This window comes from Callorhinchus milii, unplaced genomic scaffold (assembly GCF_018977255.1).
Source record: "Callorhinchus milii isolate IMCB2004 unplaced genomic scaffold, IMCB_Cmil_1.0 Scaffold21, whole genome shotgun sequence".
Classification (NCBI taxonomy): domain Eukaryota; kingdom Metazoa; phylum Chordata; class Chondrichthyes; order Chimaeriformes; family Callorhinchidae; genus Callorhinchus; species Callorhinchus milii.
Window position 1 is genome coordinate 9,102,053 of NW_024704762.1, and position 17,925 is coordinate 9,119,977.

Genomic DNA, 17,925 nt, shown 5'->3' on the forward strand with positions numbered 1-17,925 from the left:
AGTTGTGAGCTCTGAGTGAGCGATTACAGTGTCTAGGTTTGAGCTGGAGAAGTTTTATAGTGTTAATAAAAAAAAATCAATCTGAACGATTTCAAGGCAATGCAGGATCTTGTATTTTTAGCCGGGCTCAGTCGCACAGACCATCCTTGTATTTGAGGAGGGGAACTGTAAAGTGGAATGACTGTGTATCTTGTGGATGAAACATAGCACCAGGTTTGCGCAAATCAATGTCCCACAAACAGCTATGTAGTGAATAACTGATTTTTTTATTTGAGGGATCTGTTGGCCAAGAGAGAGAGAAACTCCCTTCCCCTTTCGAATACAGCCCTGGGGTATATGTGTGCACGTGTGTGTGGGTAACAATTAATTTCTAGCCTTTCCCCTGTGCTCGGTTCCTTTTTACTCGTTTATCTTATTGCCTCAGCCAGGTGCCAAATGTAAACCTAAGAGACCTTCAGGAAATTGCGAGGTGTTTTTTGGGTTGTCGTGCTTAACGCACCGCCCTTTTAAGTTAGGAAAAAGCAGGCGTGACACCCTTTTTACATGATTTTGGAGGCTATTTCTGGCTTGCAATCAGAAAATTCGCTCCTCGGGCTCTCTCTCTCTCTCTCTCCTTCTCTCTGCAGCTGTTAGACTCGGACATACATGCAGCCCAGCATTGTCAAACTGAGTGAGTTTAGCCAACAGGAAGTATGGGGGAACTTCAAAGGCTGGGTGGGAGTTAGAGAGGCATCCGGGTGATTGCTGGAGGGGAATCTCAGTCTGCGGAGGGGAGACGAATAGCGAGGGGGAGGGGGTTGCTGCTATACAGTATACACAGTCAATTGCTGTGAAGCACTTCGAGGTATCGCGAAGATGTGATAAGGCGCTGTATCAAATGCAAGGATTATTATAATTATATTTGTTATTTGATGCTGATTTTTAAAGCACTTTATCACTTTGAGACGACATAAAGCACTTCACAGCAATAACTTGAGTGGTACTGTAGTGACATTTTTTTAATTTTGATTTTGATACAGCGCCTTTCATGTTGTCGAGACGTCTCAAAGCCTTCACGGGATATACTGTAAAGTGGATTGACTGTGTGTTCTGTGGGCAGTGCGCACACAGCAGTGTCCCACAAACTGATATTTTTTTTTATTTGGTGGTTTGTTGGCCAGGACACCGGCAGAGAGAAATTTCCTTCTCTTTTCGAATAACACCTTAGGATCTTTAAAGCCCACCTGAACAGGCAGATGGGGAGCTCGGTTTAATGTCTCGTCTGAAGGACGGATAAGACTTTAAACAGTCTCGTCTCAGCCAGGATACAGGGAGAGACTCCCCTCGCTGGCTCAGCATCTTTTAACATCTATCCTTGGGAGGGAGGGGGAGGGGGGGAGAGACAGAAAGCAAAGAGCGAGAGCCCTGATGTCAATCCATCTTTAAATCAAATCAGCCTTACAGCGGAAGGGGTGAAACAGCTTCTCTGCAACAAATTAAGTTTCTGCCTTGAGCTTATTTATTTATGCGTGTCTGTCTCTCTCCCGCTCTCTCTCTATCACCCTTCCTCACTCTCTCCCACACACCCACACACACACACACAGCCTGCCTGGGTAATAGATGACTAATGGTCAAATGACATCAGAGGCTTTTTTTGCCAAGTGAACTGGGCTCCAGAAACAGAGAGAGAGAGAGGAGGAGAGAGAGAGAGAGAGAGAGAGATCAATCTGATGCACTTAGGAGTTAGTAGGAGGAGGGGATGCTGCATAAGTCTAAGTATGACCGGTTCAGGAATGACTCGCTGACATCATCTGAAGGGCTGAAGCAGCAGCTAGCAATGAGCAGCAGTAAGGGAGCAGTAACAGTGGTCACTACCTCGCCTCCCCCTTGCCCAGCCCCAACCCCTACCCCAACACCAGCTCCAAACCCAACCCCGACTTCAGGCGCCCCAGCCTCAGGGGGCGAGGAGCAGGATGACCCTACCACCTTCTGCACTCTCATCCCCAAAATCCCACATTGGAAGTTCTCCCACTCCGGCTCTGGCTTCTTGGGAAGCAGGAATAAGGAGATGCCTCCATCCAGGGCTAGTCCCGCTGCCACTGCTGGTGGTGGCGTGGCTGATGGGCTCAGCGCTGTGTTCAGCTCCTGTGACAGTGCGTGCGCTGCTCATTGCTCCCTGCAGGCAATGAACAGGCTGCGAGGAGGAGGTGGTGGAGCTGGAGCTGCTGGTGGAGCTGCTGGTGGTGGTGGTGGTGGTGGTGGTGGAGGCAGGAAGGTGCGTGTAGAAGGCATCAAACTAGCCGGAGAAGAGTGGAACCGGAAAGGAAGCTTCATTAACAAGCCCTCCAGGGCTGGCTGCACACTGATGACAAGATACTCGGATCTGGTGTCTCTTACATTGTCCGTGTAAGTAAAGTTTTCTTTATATACTATGTATACTTTGTGTATATATATTTTGCAAGGTCCTGCGACCACCCCCACCCCCCCACACTCTCACGCCCCCAGACCCAGCCACTATTTTATTATAACAATATTTTACAGAGCGCAGCATTTTGCAAACTTTATATATGTGTGTATTATGTATGCATTAATATATTTGTATATTTATATGTTTATAAAATATACTGTATATAATATGTATACAATAATAATCCTTGCATTTGACATGTCTTTGTGACGTCTCAAAGCGCTTCACAGATTATACCGTAAAGTGAATTGACTGCGTGTGTGTGTGTGTGGGTGTGCGCGCATATATATATATATATATATATAAAATGCCCTTCCCCGTCCCTGAAACTTTTGAAATCATTTCAACTGCAATCCCTACCCCCTTCCTGTGAAAGCACTTTGAGACTTCTCAATGACGTGATGATAATAATAATAACAATAATCCTTGCATTTGATATCACGTCTTCAAGATGTCTCAAAGCGAAATACTGTAAAATGAATTGACCGTGGATTTTGTGGGCGAAACGTTTCACCCTGCCCGAGAAAACATTTTGGTTCTGTATGTGTATATACGTTTATATGTGTATGTGTATAGATCCCCCTGCCCCCAGCCCTTGTTTTATAATAATAATATTTCGCAAACTGCTCTTTTTTATACACATATATGTATAAAAACGCCCCAAAACTTTTTTAAAATCACTTCAGCTGCAATTCTTTCCCCTTCCACTCCCCCCCCCCCACATGTGAATATAACCTGTGAATCACTTGGAGAAATCTCGACGACATGATAAGTTGCTGTATCAAACGCAAGGATTATTATTATGAACTGGGGAAAAAAGGGAGCTGGTTTAGTACACTTCCCAGAACGTTTGGGAGGGAGGGGGGGAGGGAGGGAGGGAGGGAGGGAGGGAGGGAGGGAGGGAGGGAAGGGATTTACTGTACTATACACTTTTGCCCACAAAATACACAGTCAATTCACTTTATATTCTGCGAAGCGCTTTGAGACGTCTCAACAACCTGATCAGGGGCTATATTAAATGCAAGGATTGTTAATGTTGCCATTATTATTTTCCTCTAATATTGACGCCTGAGAGCGCTGGGAGGGGGATGCACACGGTTGAGGGCAATTAGCAAACGATGGGAGAGCAGACAGAGAGCCATGTATTTCCCCCCCCCACCCACCTCCAACACACCCAAATACACAAGACACAAGGATTATTATTCTGTTTATATGCCGGCCACAAAGTATTGATTGAAGACCATTTTTCTGGGACAACAATGGCTAGAGAAACGGTGATTTCCTTGAAGCTGCGAGGGGCAGAAGGGTTTTTAATTAAATGTGATTGATTTCCAAAGTATCCTCCCTCACTGCTATCCTTAATCAGATCGAGACAAACAAAGCAATGGTCGTCCTACTCTCTTTGGACAAAGATGGGGCGAGTCGGGCTGACTGCTTGGGGAGGGGGGGAATCTACAAGAACAGTCACTACTTTTCATTTTCTTGTGAAGCACTTTTGGGAAGTTTCCAACGTGACAGGACGTTATAAAAAATGCAATTTGTTTTTTCTCTCTCTGTCGGTGCTTTTTTTTTACACAGCAGGAAATCAGCAGCAGCTTATGTTTGTACAGCGCCTTTCAAACAAACAAAACATCTCGCAGTGCTTCACACAGTGAATCAAATTAAGAATAAAGTGAATGTTGTTATGATGGCAAATACAGCAGGCAATTCACCAGGTCCAAAGTCCTGCTTAGCCTTTTGGGGACAAGAACTTTGCGATTAGCTGCCGATCTTTTTGGATAGTCTTAAGTTTCCTTCTGCCTGTCCAGGTGGACGTTAATAATAATAATCCTTGCATTTGGTACAGCGCCCTTATCATGTTGTTGAGATGTCTCAAAGCGCTTCACAGAATATACTGCAAAGCTAATTGACTGTATTTGTGGGTGAAACACGGCTAATTGCGCACAGAGGTGACCCACAAACAGCCGTAATTTGGGAGACCTTTTTTTTGAGTAGTTATTACTGATGGAGTAAGGAAACTAGCGTAAGGTTTTGCTCCGGCCAAGAATTAAACCCGGGTCCTCTCGCTTGTGAAACGAGCGCGTTAACCACTTCGCTATAGGACTCTACAAATGGAACATGTATATAGGCATTACGTCTGACCTCGATGACTCTGCTTCTCTGGAGAGTCACCCAAGGGACCTGGATGTAATGTGAGCCATGTTAAAGCCTTTCCTCCCCTCCCCTGACAGCGGGGGTCTCTCTAGCCTTATGTAGGCTGAGCACTGCCACACAGACCCACCTCAATGACAATTGATGTACCCCACACACAGCTGTTGGGAATGTCAGCTGTTTGGAGCTGGACTTTGTGTGTCAGTAGGTGTCAGGAATAGACTGAAATCTGAGCTAATCAAATTGGGGAGAGGGGGAGGACATGGGGGCAATTTCAACAGTTTATAACATGGAAAAAATGGTCTCATTCATTACTGCATCATTCAAGCTTTCTACACAAACACTCTGTCCATCATTCCCCAAACCCCAGAAGCTACATGTGAGCCTATGTGTTATGTTTTCCAGTACATGGGCTGTATAGAGGTGCTAAAGTCAATGAGATCCCTCGATTTCTACACAAGGACACAAGTCACAAGGTAAGAGAAGCTACTCCTCCAAAGATGTATTTCATTGTCAGAAACCCGGAGAGGGCGAGGAGTTTGGGGATTAAAGGGAATGGAGTTCCATACTTGGCTTGCAAAACACAAGAGCTGTTTGGCTTTTATTTTTACTCCTTTAATTTTGGCTTTGTTAGAAACTTAATCCAGTCACAATCCAGCCTCCTTGTGCCCTGGCTCAACATCAACTGGAGTCTGTTGGATTGGTTTAACAGTCAAGCCACTGTTGAACGCTCTGGGATGCTGCCCTGCGTGAGGGGCGCTATATAAACCCAAGTTGTTCTTGTAGCTCCAGGAAGAGAGGTTGTTGCGACAGAAATCAATGCGATGCAGCGGCCTCCAATCTAACCCACTGCTGTTCATCTCTGGTCTGGTTCCAGTGTTCTGTGACCGCTGTGATCTTTCCCCTGCTTGCCTCCTCCCTAATTTTTCCCAAGCTTCAAACGCAGCGCCTTCCACTCCCTGATGGAGTCAGGATCAAGACTCATCCCACTCCCAAGCGAGATGCCCACAGTCCCGTCAGCCCAGGGCAGGGCTCCTTTTACACCACAGCAGTGTCGCACTTCACAGATGATGATTCCCTTTGAATTGATGTGCGCTGTAAGTATTGCTGAGGACAGCAGCCCAACAACATAGACGCTTTTGTAAAGGATGAGCGTCTAGAGGCGCTTCACACAGACGCCATGCAGATCACTGAGCAGGGTGGGAAGGAAACAAGAACAACAAATGACATTTACACAGCGCCTTTCACATCGGCAGGACGTCCCAAGGCGCAGGACAGTCAGGGATTTGGACCCGAGAATTGGGGGTTGGGATCAGGAGGGGTGAAGGGCAGGGGTAGGAGGGTGACCGAAGGCGCAGTCGAAGAGGAGGGTCTTGAGCTGGGCATTGAAGGAGGCAAGGGAGGGAGCGAGGTGAAGGACTGTGGGATGGAGTTCCAAAGAGTGGGGGCAGAGAGGCCAATGGCGGAGTGGGTCGAGCGGGGGACGTGAAGCAAGATGAGTTTGAAACCATCGACCAAAGGCAAAGTGAGAGAGTTGGGTTGTTAAGAAGTGTTTTGAAGGCAGGCGGAGAGCGGGGGCCGGATCGATAAGGTGCATACTGCAACTCATCTATTATTGACGTGTCTGCCTGAAGCCTGCAGTGCTTGTAACTGAGATGCACGAGGGCCAGGAACAGGCCAGGGAGCAGCTGTAGCCGGGTGCCGATCAGCTAAACTACCAGACTTCACAACAATGTCCTTCATCTGGTCAATCCGTAATGGAGGTCATGAGAGGAGAGAAAGAGATGGCGTATAACACAATCCCATTTTGTCTTTACTCTGCTGCCCAACAACAACAACAACATCTTGCATGTACGCAGAGCCCCTCACGCAGAGAGCTTGACAGAGGCCTGAGTACAATGCCGAGGTGGGGGGTGGTAACAGTAGGCACAGTCGAAGAGGAATGTCTTCAGTCGTGATGTGAAGGAGGGGGCAAGGCGGAGGGATTGAGGGAGAGAGTTCCAAAGCTTCGGGGAGTAGTGGCTGAAAGCACGGCCGCCAATGGTGGAGCGGAGGGGATGAAGGATGAGCAGGAGCCAGAGCCAGCCGAGTGGAAGTGGCAGGTGGTGGGTTGGGGAGAAAGCAGGTCACAGAGATATGGAGGTGTCAGGGCCTGAAGGGATTTGTAAATAGGGCCCTGAAGGGATCTGATAAGGCAGGGCAGTGGGATTGAATTGTTCTCCTTGCTCTGTAACACGGAGATGATGTGCGTTTGGGCGGGTGGGGGGGAAGTCGGGGGTGGAAACGGTGGGAGGAGGAGAGGAAAGCAAAAAGCAATGAGAAATCACTCCATTAAGCACTTCCTGGATCAGCACATACACCCCCAGATGGGAGGGTCACCAGGTGAGATAAGGTCTCCCTCGGGGGCGGGAGTGGTGGGGTGGGGGTTGAAAGCTAGAACAAGAGGCACAAAAAAATGATCACAGAGAGAAAATCAGATTTTAAAGAATGAACATTTCACCCCCACCAGCCCCCACCCCCCCGCCCCTGCAGAAAAAAAATAATCCAGAATATTCCTTGAGGTACTCCGCCCTCGAACCAGATCAAAACAAACAAGCATATTCCGCTGGCTGTCTGCGTGATTTAAACACAAATATTCTCATTCCCTACCTCCCCCTCCCCCCCCCCCACCCAAGCACTCAACTGCTCTCTAAGGATGGAGTGGTTTCACTGCGCTTAAATTATTAACCAGCTTCTGTTTGTTGCAGTCCATTTCTAGTGGGTTTATGGAACGTCTGCTTTGTGCCTGGTCTGGACATGACTAATTCCACCTTCTCTCCTCCCATTGCCCACTCCCCCTCCTTCCTACACAGGCACTCGAGGTGGGGAGGGGTGCGGAGTGGTTGGGGGTGGGGAGTGGTTGGGGGTGGGAGTGCGGAGTGGTTGGGGGTGGGGTGCGCGGAGTGGTTGGGGGAAAAAATGTTAGAAGGCACAGCTGTGATTTTTGGAGCTCAATAGAGCCTGTGGAATAGTAACGTTGCACTCTCTAAGAATGGGGAAATTCTGACATTGCACCTTGACTTGCACTGTAAATCACTGAAAACGGCTCCAATCTGAAATTTTAAGACAACGGTCGTAAGGCTAAGACCTTGAGGAATTTCAGGCTCTGGTGTTCAGGACGTCTCTTCTGATGTGCGTCTGTTTTTGCTGTTTCAGGGAAGCCATTAACCGACTGTATGAAGCTGTTCCCGGAGTGAAAGGGACTTGGAAGAAGAAGGTAAGTGTGTACACTGTCAATTGTTTGGTGCCTTAGGCAAGTTTCCTTACTCCACGCACCTCTGTTTACCTAGGAACCCTGTTGTTCCTGTTTGTGGGACACTCCTGTACACAATTGACTGCTGGATTTCGCCCACAAAATATAGAGTCAATTCACTTTACCCAGTTATCTAAGTACTTGGTGCCTCCAACAGTAGACAATAGGTACTACAGTATTTCGGTGAACTCCACCATTGTCATTCTTCTCTCTCTTTCAGGTGCCCAACAAAGGCCTCCTCTCGGTGCTGGGGAAAAGCAACCTGCAGTTTGCGGGGATGAGCATCGCTGCTAACATTTCCATCGATGGGTTACACCTGACGCTACCAACCACGAGGCAGGTAAAGACACACGGAGGGGAGAGTTGTGGGGACCATCACTGACTGGTGACTAATTTAGCAATTCTCAGTCTGAACTGAGCAGAAAGTGCCCAGTTTCTTGTGGAGAACTAAACTGAACAATGTGAAAGACACTTGGATATTTAGTGATCACCGACCGCTGCGTTTGAGGTTCCTCAAGTTGGTGACTTGGGCCAGTGTAACTAACCCTTCGTTTTATTCACAGATCATCGCAAACCATCACATGCAGTCCATCTCCTTCGCGTCAGGTGGGGACACGGTAAGAAGCATCATTGTGCCAACACCTACCTGCTTCGTCTATTTCCTTCTCATTATCACTCTCTCTCTCGTTCTTTCTCTTTCTTCGTTTCTCACTCTGATGTTCTCTCATCCTCGCTTTCCCTTGCGTTTTTTTCCTCCTTCTATCTGTTTCTCTTTCTCTCTATTGCTCTCTCTCTCTCTCTCTCTGCAAAGGAATCTTTCTCCTCGCTCAGTGCATCCTCTCTTTTCCAGGCTGCTCTTTAATTACTGCAGTCTTGTTCTCAATACATTAACTTCTGCTCATTGGCTGTTTTTGCTGGCAGGATACCACGGATTACGTTGCCTATGTAGCCAAGGACCCCGTAAACCTGAGAGGTGAGTGTGATATAAAGCCATGGACACACCCCTATTTACCTAGCAGTAAGTAGTATCCCAGTTGTTAGTCCATAGGCGGATCACTTTCTAGGAGAAATGATCCCTCAAAACTTTTTTTTGGAAAATTGGTCACTCAATCCATGACTGTTTGTGGGACACTGCTGTGCGCAATTGGCTACTGCATTTCACCCACAAAATACACAGTCACTACACTTTATAATATATTCATGATAGAGCAGGTCAGGGGCTGTGTTCTGGGGTCTGACGCAGTCTCTGTTGATACTCTGCAGCCTGCCATATCCTGGAGTGCTGTGAGGGTTTGGCCAGAATGTAATCAACACGATAGGACAAGCCTTCGAACTGAGGTTCAAGCAGTATCTCCACAATCCCCCAAAACTCATCACCCCCCTGGAACGGTAAGTGGACCTGACCTGCATTTATTCCGTGTGTTTACGGCTTTGTGTGTCAAAGTTCATGCCGTTGGAATTCATTGAGAACTAAGTGAGGCACACGGCACTTCTGTAACTTTCAGGGTTCGATTCCCAGTCAGGGTGAAACCCTGGGAAAGTTTCCTTACTGCATACTCACGCCTCTGTTTATCCAGTAGTAAGTAGGAACCTGGTTGTTAGTCGATTGGCGGATCGCTTTCTGGGGGTAATAATCTCTCCCCCTTAAAAATGTGGTCACTTACATCCACGACTGTTTGTGGGACGCTGCTGTACGCAATTGCCTACAAAATACACAGTCACTCCACTTTACAGTATATTCTGTGAAGCGCTTTGAGACGTCTCAACGATGTGATGAGGCGCTGTATTAGATGGAAGGATTATTATTCATTATCATTATTATGTGCAGGATGACAGGCAGTGAGGAGTCCGCCTGGGGCGAGGAAGAAGAGTCATCAGAGCACAATTACTACAACAGCATCCCGGGAAAGCAGCCCCCTGTAGGGGGCGTCGTTGACTCCAGGCAGAGACACGTGCAACCATCAAGCTCCATTGGAGCGACCCAGGTCAGTCCAAGGGCTTACAGTGCCGTTTACCCAGCAAGGACCGAGCTCCGGGTTTCCGCTCAGTGACGCTATTTTGTTGGGTGGGGTCTGGAAAGCGATGGGTCAGTCGGTCGGTCTCCAGCCAAGTGAGACCTGTGATTAATTCCGCATTATTGGGTCTCCTGTCTCAGATAATACTTTAACCTCTAGAGGTCTTCCAACCGTGCAACATGGCCCCAGCGAAAGCCGTTCCCCTCAATGTCTCATTATATCCACAGTGTATTCTGTGAAGCGCTTTGAGACCTCTCAGTGAAGCAGAACGATTATTATCATCATTCAGTGTGTTCTCTGGTTGCAGTTTGGTTATTGCTCGCGGAGAGACGCTGCTGAACTTCCCGAAACTCAGGACTTTGGCGGCCAGAGCGAGGGGCAAGCTACAGCAGGTCAGCTCCCGCTCCCACTCTCCTACACTTTCCTGGCTTCTGACCCCAGAACTGAGCCTAGCTGAGGTTTTTTTTTTGATCAGCTGATGCATGCGGAAACAGTTGCTTAAGGGTCTCCAAACCAAACTGAGAATTCCATGCATCTCACCGACACATGGAAATCCCCGAGATAGGTTGTAGGAATGGAAGGCGCTCTCTCTCTCTCTCTCTCTCTCTCCCTCCCTGGAGGGATGCAACCTGCTCAGCTAATTCCCGGATGTATTAGGCGCAGGTTGACGAGAGCCAAAGCTTTTGGGTGGGGGGGGAGCGGGGACACCAGAGAGCAGTAATGTTGGGAGGACATCCCAAGGCACTGGGCAATGAGGGGTTTGATCCCGAGCTGCGGGTTGGGATCAGAGAGGGGTGCAGGGCAAGTGGGGGTTGGGGAGGAGAGAAGATGCATTTACTAACTGAGCCCCAGAATGTAGTGTTCAGTCACTCAGATCAGTGGTGAGGGCGGTGCTGATAGTTTGCCCTTAGTGAGTGTCGATGCCCAATTTGGTGACCTGCAACCTTTCATCATTATTATTGTAATATTATTATCTGTAACTTTTCAGTCCTGACCAGCGATGGTTACCTCAGGCCCTATGGGAAAGCCTCGTGGGAAGATCACATGTACGTCAACACGCAATGCCTGGACAAATGGGACTGTAACGGCAAGAGGACACGCGTGTGCTTGCACGGCGCGTCAGTGGACACCAAGGAGAGTCCGGAGAAAGACATCTTTGACATGAGTAAGTTGGGAGAAACTATTGAGATCTGCAGCCCTAGAGCCAATAGCTCACACTGGTCACTAAGGGGTTCCTTTTTGCTCCATTCTGTGAAGCGCTTTGAGACGACTTAACGATGTGATGAGGCGCTGTATCAAACACAAGGTTTATTCCCATTAATACAAAATTATATTTGCAAAGTACCTTTCACGTCACAAAGAGCTAATACTCGAGGGTGGAGAAGATGTGAAAAGAGGGCAGTTGGGGAGGGCTGGGGGGGTGGGGGTGGGTTGGTGGTGGTGGGGGGACGGGGCGGGGAGGAGAAGAGAAACACATCACAATAAAACACCTGCTTTGAAGCCTGTCCGGTCAAATAAACTACCCCAACCGTGTCCCCTCTTCATCCCAAAGGGCCGTTCGAAGATGCTCTGAAGCTTCACGAAGCCGGGGGGCTGCGCCGGGCGGGGAGAGCCGGTGGCTTGTCGGGCGGGGGAGCGGCCAAGCTCCCTGGTGGCGGGGTAGGGGGGGAGGAGGAGAGGCTGAGGCGGGAGCCCTGGTATCACGGCAAGATCGACAGGAAAGACGCCGAGAGGCTGCTGGAGGCGGACGGAGACTTTCTGGTCAGGCACAGCATCAGCAGCCACGGCCAGTACGTGCTGACGGGAATACACAACTCGCAGCCCAAACACCTGCTGCTGGTCGACCCGGAGGGAATGGTGAGTAGTTTCTGCACGATTTTGCGGTGGTGGGGGTATATCAGGGGTGGGGGTCAGGAACACAATATATTCCAGTCTAGTAACACAGCATATTCACAGCTCAGCGACAGACTAGGTAAGCCCGGGGTTTGTGGGCGGGGGCGCAGGGGGGAGATTAAAACAAGAACAACGAAAAATTGCATGGATTCAGGGTGAATTGGAAGTCCTTACTCGTAGGTGTATCTGAGATGTTCAACCTGTCGCGACATGTCGACATTGATTCACTGTACACAGTCCCATCTCCTGATCCCCGTTTCCTTCCTGTTCCCTCAGGTTCGGACCAAGGATTTGCTGTTCGACAGCATCAGTCACCTCATCAACTATCACTTCGAGAACGAGTTGCCCATCGTGGCGGCCGAGAGCGAGGTGTGTCTGAGACAAGCCATCAGACGGAAGGTGTGAGCAGAGCTGAGACATCACCGCCGGTTAGTCTGGTTGATGATCGGGGCTGGGGTGGGTGGGGGAGAGATTACAACAATAACAACCGGTGGGTTGGTAACCAGAGGACACAGATTTAAAATAATTGGCAAAAGAGCCAGAGGGAAGACGAGGAGAATTTCTTTTTATCCAGAGAGTTGTTACGATCTGGAATACACAGTCTGAAAGGATGGTGGAAGCAGATTTGATTGTAGGTTTCAAAAGGGAATATTTGCAGAGCTATGGGGTAAGAGCAGGAGAGTGGGACAAGTTCAGTGTCACAATTATCTCTTGCTTTTCAGGTCTCGGAGGGTGAAATGCGAATGTCCCTAAATTCCTCAGAGATTCCGACCTGGAATGAATGTGTCCACTTGCTCCCGAAAGAGAATTTCCTGGAAGGTGGAGGAGAGACATTGGGATGTTTACTGAGGGAGTGAGGAGCCGGAATTGCCTCGATCCCTGGGACAACAGTCAGCTTCTCGTTGCTTTCTGCTCCACGGCTGGCCTGAGAGTGTTGCTTAACGCCGTCTGTCAAACCATTGCACCAACTTGGAAACACTGCCAGAGACTGAGCCCAGCTGTTAATGTCGCCACAAGCCTTGGAGCGAAACAGTGCAGCCCGTCAACAAACCTGGTGTTAGAGGCTCTAGGGCGAAAGGGAGCAATTGACTCCTGTCTGGTTCTGTACAGTTTGTGTGTGTTTCAGTCCTGTAAATATTTATATGTATATATATATAATATGGACGGGCAGTGTAGAGGGAGCTTTACCCTATCTCTCACCCTGACCTGGGAGTGTGCACGCTAAGCGTAGAGACATCTTAACCCTGTCTCTCACCCTGACCTGGGACTGTGGACAGACAGTGTAGAGGGAACTTTACTCTGTCTCTAACTCGCGCTATCGCCGATGTAGAGTTTGTTGCTGAACATGTTCCCCGGCTCTGACATCGCACACTCTCCCGGCTACAAAAGAGACCGAAGGGAAGCGTTCGCCTGGCGCACGGATGTTTGACCCCATGAGCTGGATTGTAAATAAATGATTGTAAATTTCTGGTTGAGACGAAGATTTTTGTTTTCTGACCTTTTACAATTCTAAAATAAAATTAAAAGTTGAACCTGCTGCAGTTAAACACAGCGTCTCTTCGGTTGCGAAGGCATCTCAAGGCGCTTAACAGTCCTGGCTTGGTAGCTGAGCTGCGGCTGGGAACCGAGGGGATTGAAGAGGGGAAGATTGACCCAAAGTGCGGTCAAAGAAATCGAAAGAATTGTGTCGGAAACGTTCTTATGATTTGCCTTGTCCCTTCCTCCCCCATCTTCAGGCCACACCTGAACACCGTCCTCTTTCCCCCGTGCCTCCCCCCGGCTCAGCATCATGCTCTGCCGTTGTCTGAGGGGGCGTTGTTGTCACCGGTGGAGACCAGGGAATTGTTCTTATGTGGATCGGGGAGAGACCAGAGACCGGTTTCAATATCTGATAAAACTCGTTCGCACGGTATTTCAAGGGGTTGGGCCGGTGAAGTAGAAGAAAAATAAAAACATTTTTGCATTTGAATCTTGAATCGTGACTTCAAGATCCTCTCACTCTCGTGATCAAATCCCTTCACTCCCTTCGGCATCTCCCTCCCTCTCCGATCTCCTCACTCCCACATCCACCACCCGGCACCTCCGCTCAACTGGCACCGGCTCCTGCTCGTCCCTTGCACCCTCCGCCCCACCATTGGAGGTCGCATTTTCAACCGCTACTCCCCGAAACTCTGGAACACTCTCCCTCAATCCCTCCGCCATGCCCCCTCTCCCCTTTTCGAAGTCCCGCCTGAAAACCTTCCTCTTTAGCTGTGCTTACAGCCGCCTCACCCTCCCCGGCTAAGAGTCAGGCTCCGCCACTGTTAAGCGCTCTGTGACGCTTGCTGCATAAGGGCAATTTGTTGTTGTGAACATACTTCCCCCTCGAGATGTCCTGTTCCTTTAAGGCCGATGCTGTACGTTGGCTGGGAATGATCTGTTGAAGGTTTGTGCAGTTTATGGATGTTGCATTTGACTAGTTAAACAGTAATAGGGTGTAACAGGTCCTTTCAATCATATCCGTTTCTTTGTTGCTTTCGATCAGGTTATAAAAAAATCCTGTAAGGTTTCCAGGCAATTACTTCCTTATCTTAATCATTTGAATATTTACTCTTCACCGAACTGTTCACCCAGGAAGAGATCGCTTCACAAACCCCAGGTACTCTCACCATTTAATTTTACAGTTTTAATTGTTTTTTTTAATACATTATTTGGTGTGCAATCACATTAACGTTCGTTAAATCTCTGTATCGATTCAATGGGACCTCTGCGTCAGGTTGAGGGAAGCCTTAGATGCACTTTGCACTTTTAAACTCTCCCAGACTTTACCCACCCAACATGAAGGATGTTATACAAAGTTTTTGTTTATAATAATCCTTGCGCTTGAAATAGTGCCTTATCACGTCGTTGAGAATATACTGTAAAGTGAATTGACTGTATATTTTGTGGGCGAAACTCTTGTTGTTTTAGTTTCACCTCAAAACTGGCCAGCAGATTTCAAGCGCCATTTGTGTCGTCCCAATTCCTTCTCACCTTTATTTTAAATGTTTTTCTCTCTCTTTATCTTTTTTTTTGGGGTGGGGGTGGATTATTTTAACCCTTCGTCAGCTTCAACGCTACACCTGGACTGCGAGAAAATGTCTTCCTTCCTCAAACTGATGATGAAAAAGAAAGAGGTAAGGCTCTTGAGGTTTCAGAAGACCAGGGAGATCTTTTGCTTTGTTCTGTACTGGGCGGGTTTCAGGTTCGCGTTAGTCTGGTGCTATGTGGAGCCCTGTAGTGTAGTGGTCAGCGCGCTCAGCTAGCAAGCAAGAAATAATTCCCGGGTGGGGTGAAGCAGTAGGCAAATTTCCTTACTCCGCACATGCCTCTGTTTATCTGGGACTCAGCAGGAACTCCGTTGTTAGTCGATCGGCAGATCGCTCTCTGAGGTCAATAATCCTTCCAAAAAAANTCAAAGAACAATAATAGTAGATTGTTCACTCAATCCACGGCTGTATGTGGGGGACACCGCTGTGCGCAGTTGGCTGCCACGGTTCACCCACAAAATACAGTCAACCCACTTTTACGATATATTCTGTGAAGCACTGTGAGACGTCATAACGACGTGATCAGGCGCTGTGTCAAATGCAAGGATTATCATTCACAACCGCAGTGAAATGTACAATATCCAGAGTCCATTTGTTCTCGATGGTGAAGATATCCCGTTTTTGTTCCCTTTCTCCCGTCGTCCTCTGACTCCCCACTAGAGGGCGAGAGCGAGTGATTCCCGTCCTTCCTCCTCTCCATAATTGGGTCCTAATTTGCAATATTTCTTAACGGGATTCCACGTTAAGGAATCGGACTCCTGCAAACGACGGGGAAATCCTTCCCGGGAGCCGCCCTGCTCCGACCCGAGCGGAATTCCCACCTGTTGGCAGGAATTCTGATGAGATTCCTTGTTAGAGTGACCCCAGCCCAGGCGGAAGAACAACAACTTGCATTTATCTCGCATCCCTCACGCTGGGTAGGGCCCCAGAGAATAGAGCCTGGAGGAGATGGCAGAGGCAGGGAGGTGCTAGTTTACGAAGGGAATTACAGGTTAGGACAAGGATCTTGAAGCCAGTCTGGGAGCTGATGAGGATCAGAGAATCATAGAATTATACAGCACAGAAGGAGGCCATTCGGCCCTTCGTGTCAGTACCGGCTCTTGGAAAAGAGCTTCCAATTCAATCCCACTCCCCCGCTCTCTGTCCCCACAGCCCTGCAAACTTGTACAATAATAATAATTCTTCCATTTGCTATAGCTCCTTTCACGTCAGTTGGACATCCGAAAGTGCTTCACAGGATTTACTGTAAAGGCAGTGACTGTGTTTTTGTGGGCGAATGGATGGGGGGGGGGGGGGGGTGGGCGTGTGTGGAGTCTGGTGTTGATAGAAAAGGAAGAAGGTGAGGTTCTTGTGGTTTAAGAGGGTGGATCCTTTACTTTGTCCGTTCTGTACCGGGTGGGTTTCCTGGTTTGCTGGGGCTCCAGTGTGTGGGGTCTGGTGTGGGGGATGTACTGGTACATTATATATAATGAGGAATCCAGAGAAGCTGAGTCTCCAATCTGTCCCTGATTCCGCCTTCCACAGCTGATCCCCCTGGTCAGTTTCCTGAGTCTCGCCACTGGAGGAGCACTCACCATGTGTGTGTACAGCCTGATGACAAAGTCTGATGTCACGTGAGTACAGAGAAGATCGCCGTCCTTCCTGATGCTGCCCATTGACCTGCTGTGCGGTTGGTTGCAAGTTCAACACCACTTCCCAGCGAAGTTGGTGAAAGGGGGAGTTATTTTGTGGGTGTGCATGTGGGGGAGCGATTGGGGGAAAGGGACTTGGTTTTTGGCCCTTGAAAAATATCACCCTCTGTGTAAAAACTGTTTGCCCAGATGGATTTAAAATCTGTCATGGGATGTTTCCCCTCTCACCCCCCACCCCGACCATGACACTCTCTTTACTTCTTCCTCTAGAATCAACAAGACAGGAAATCCCACTCCATGGGAGAACATAGACACCCATCAACCTCAGAAGGTGGGTGCTCACCGCTAGAGGCTAAACATACCGGGACTCCGCTGGTTGAAAATTTAATTGTCTCACTGTCCATAGGAACATAAGAACAGGAGTAGGCCGTTCAGCCCCTTGAGCCTGTTTTCCTGCGCACAGATCAGGAAGAAGATGACTGAAACTGCAGCCAAAGAATTTAGTTGACGGGGGGGGGACGGGGGGGGGGTTGAAAACAGAGGGAGAAAGTTCCAGAGGGCAAGGGGGAAGGTGGGTGGAGATATGGAGTGGAGGGGGTGGGGAGGCGGTGCAGGACCGGAGTTGGGAATGAATGCGCAGTGAAACTCGATGACCCTCATTTTGATTCGCAGTTGATCACAATAAACCAGGATTGGAAACCAGTTGAGGAGGTGAAGATTCTGAAATCGATGATGAAGTAAATCTTCGCGACATCGAACCACAGATATTCCAGAACAGAGGGCGGAGGCGGAGGAGGAGGAGGAGGAGGAGGTCCCTGGTGTCTGTCCGGCCTGAGCACAACCTGCAATCAAATCTTTACTATTCGAATCAAAGCGCTATTGTGCGTTGAGCTTTGCCACGAACAGCATCAGAAGCCAAAGGGAATCTGACCGCCCCCCCCCCCCCCACCGGGTCGGTTCAATAAAATTATCTCTCGTATTCGGCCGCTCGACTTATTTGTCGTTGACTGCAGTTCGCTCACTCCCCGGCGGCGACCTTCCGTTGCCGGGAATGGGCTTTACCAACCGATGCTCTCCCCCAATCCCTCCGCTTTGCCCCTTGGTTCCCCACTCCAATTACCCCCCTTACCCCACCCACCCCCAACCCCCGGCTCGGCGCCGTGCTCCGACGCTGTCAAGCGCCCTGGGACGCTACCCTGCGTTGGCGGGCGGGCGGGCGGGGGGTGGGGCGGCGGGTTTGGGGTGAGGGCGCTGTGTAAGTGCAAGTTGTTGCCGACCGCCGGAGGGGCTACACTTCCCATCTTAAGACGTGTTTGGCTCACTGTCCCCCCACCCCCACCCCCACCCCAAATCAATGGGGGAGAGTGGGCAGGGGGTGTCTTGGGGCCCTCTTTGCCTTGACCACCCCCCCCCCCAAAGTTGGTTGATG

General features: G+C 49.2%; 2 protein-coding genes across 2 annotated transcripts; both read left to right on the forward strand.

The window, feature by feature from the left end:
* Positions 1-1,592: 1,592 nt before the first annotated feature.
* Positions 1,593-13,654, forward strand: LOC103182043 (SHC (Src homology 2 domain containing) transforming protein 2). The gene is given in 15 exon segments (XM_007898893.2): positions 1,593-2,321; positions 2,324-2,385; positions 5,003-5,073; positions 7,793-7,853; positions 8,110-8,229; positions 8,453-8,506; positions 8,811-8,862; positions 9,153-9,182; positions 9,185-9,278; positions 9,718-9,874; positions 10,212-10,296; positions 10,893-11,069; positions 11,457-11,761; positions 12,074-12,225; positions 12,520-13,654. Coding segments are annotated over 14 exon segments (1,980 nt in total). The 5' UTR covers positions 1,593-1,738; the 3' UTR covers positions 12,203-12,225; positions 12,520-13,654.
* Positions 13,655-14,182: 528 nt separating this feature from the next.
* Positions 14,183-17,442, forward strand: LOC103182044 (normal mucosa of esophagus-specific gene 1 protein). Its single transcript, XM_042342617.1, has 6 exons — positions 14,183-14,222; positions 14,322-14,435; positions 14,885-14,952; positions 16,390-16,478; positions 16,767-16,827; positions 17,169-17,442. The coding sequence occupies exons 3-6, from the start codon at positions 14,914-14,916 to the stop codon at positions 17,235-17,237; spliced, it is 258 nt and encodes an 85-aa protein (XP_042198551.1). The 5' UTR covers positions 14,183-14,222; positions 14,322-14,435; positions 14,885-14,913; the 3' UTR covers positions 17,238-17,442.
* The last annotated feature ends 483 nt before the right edge of the window (positions 17,443-17,925 follow it).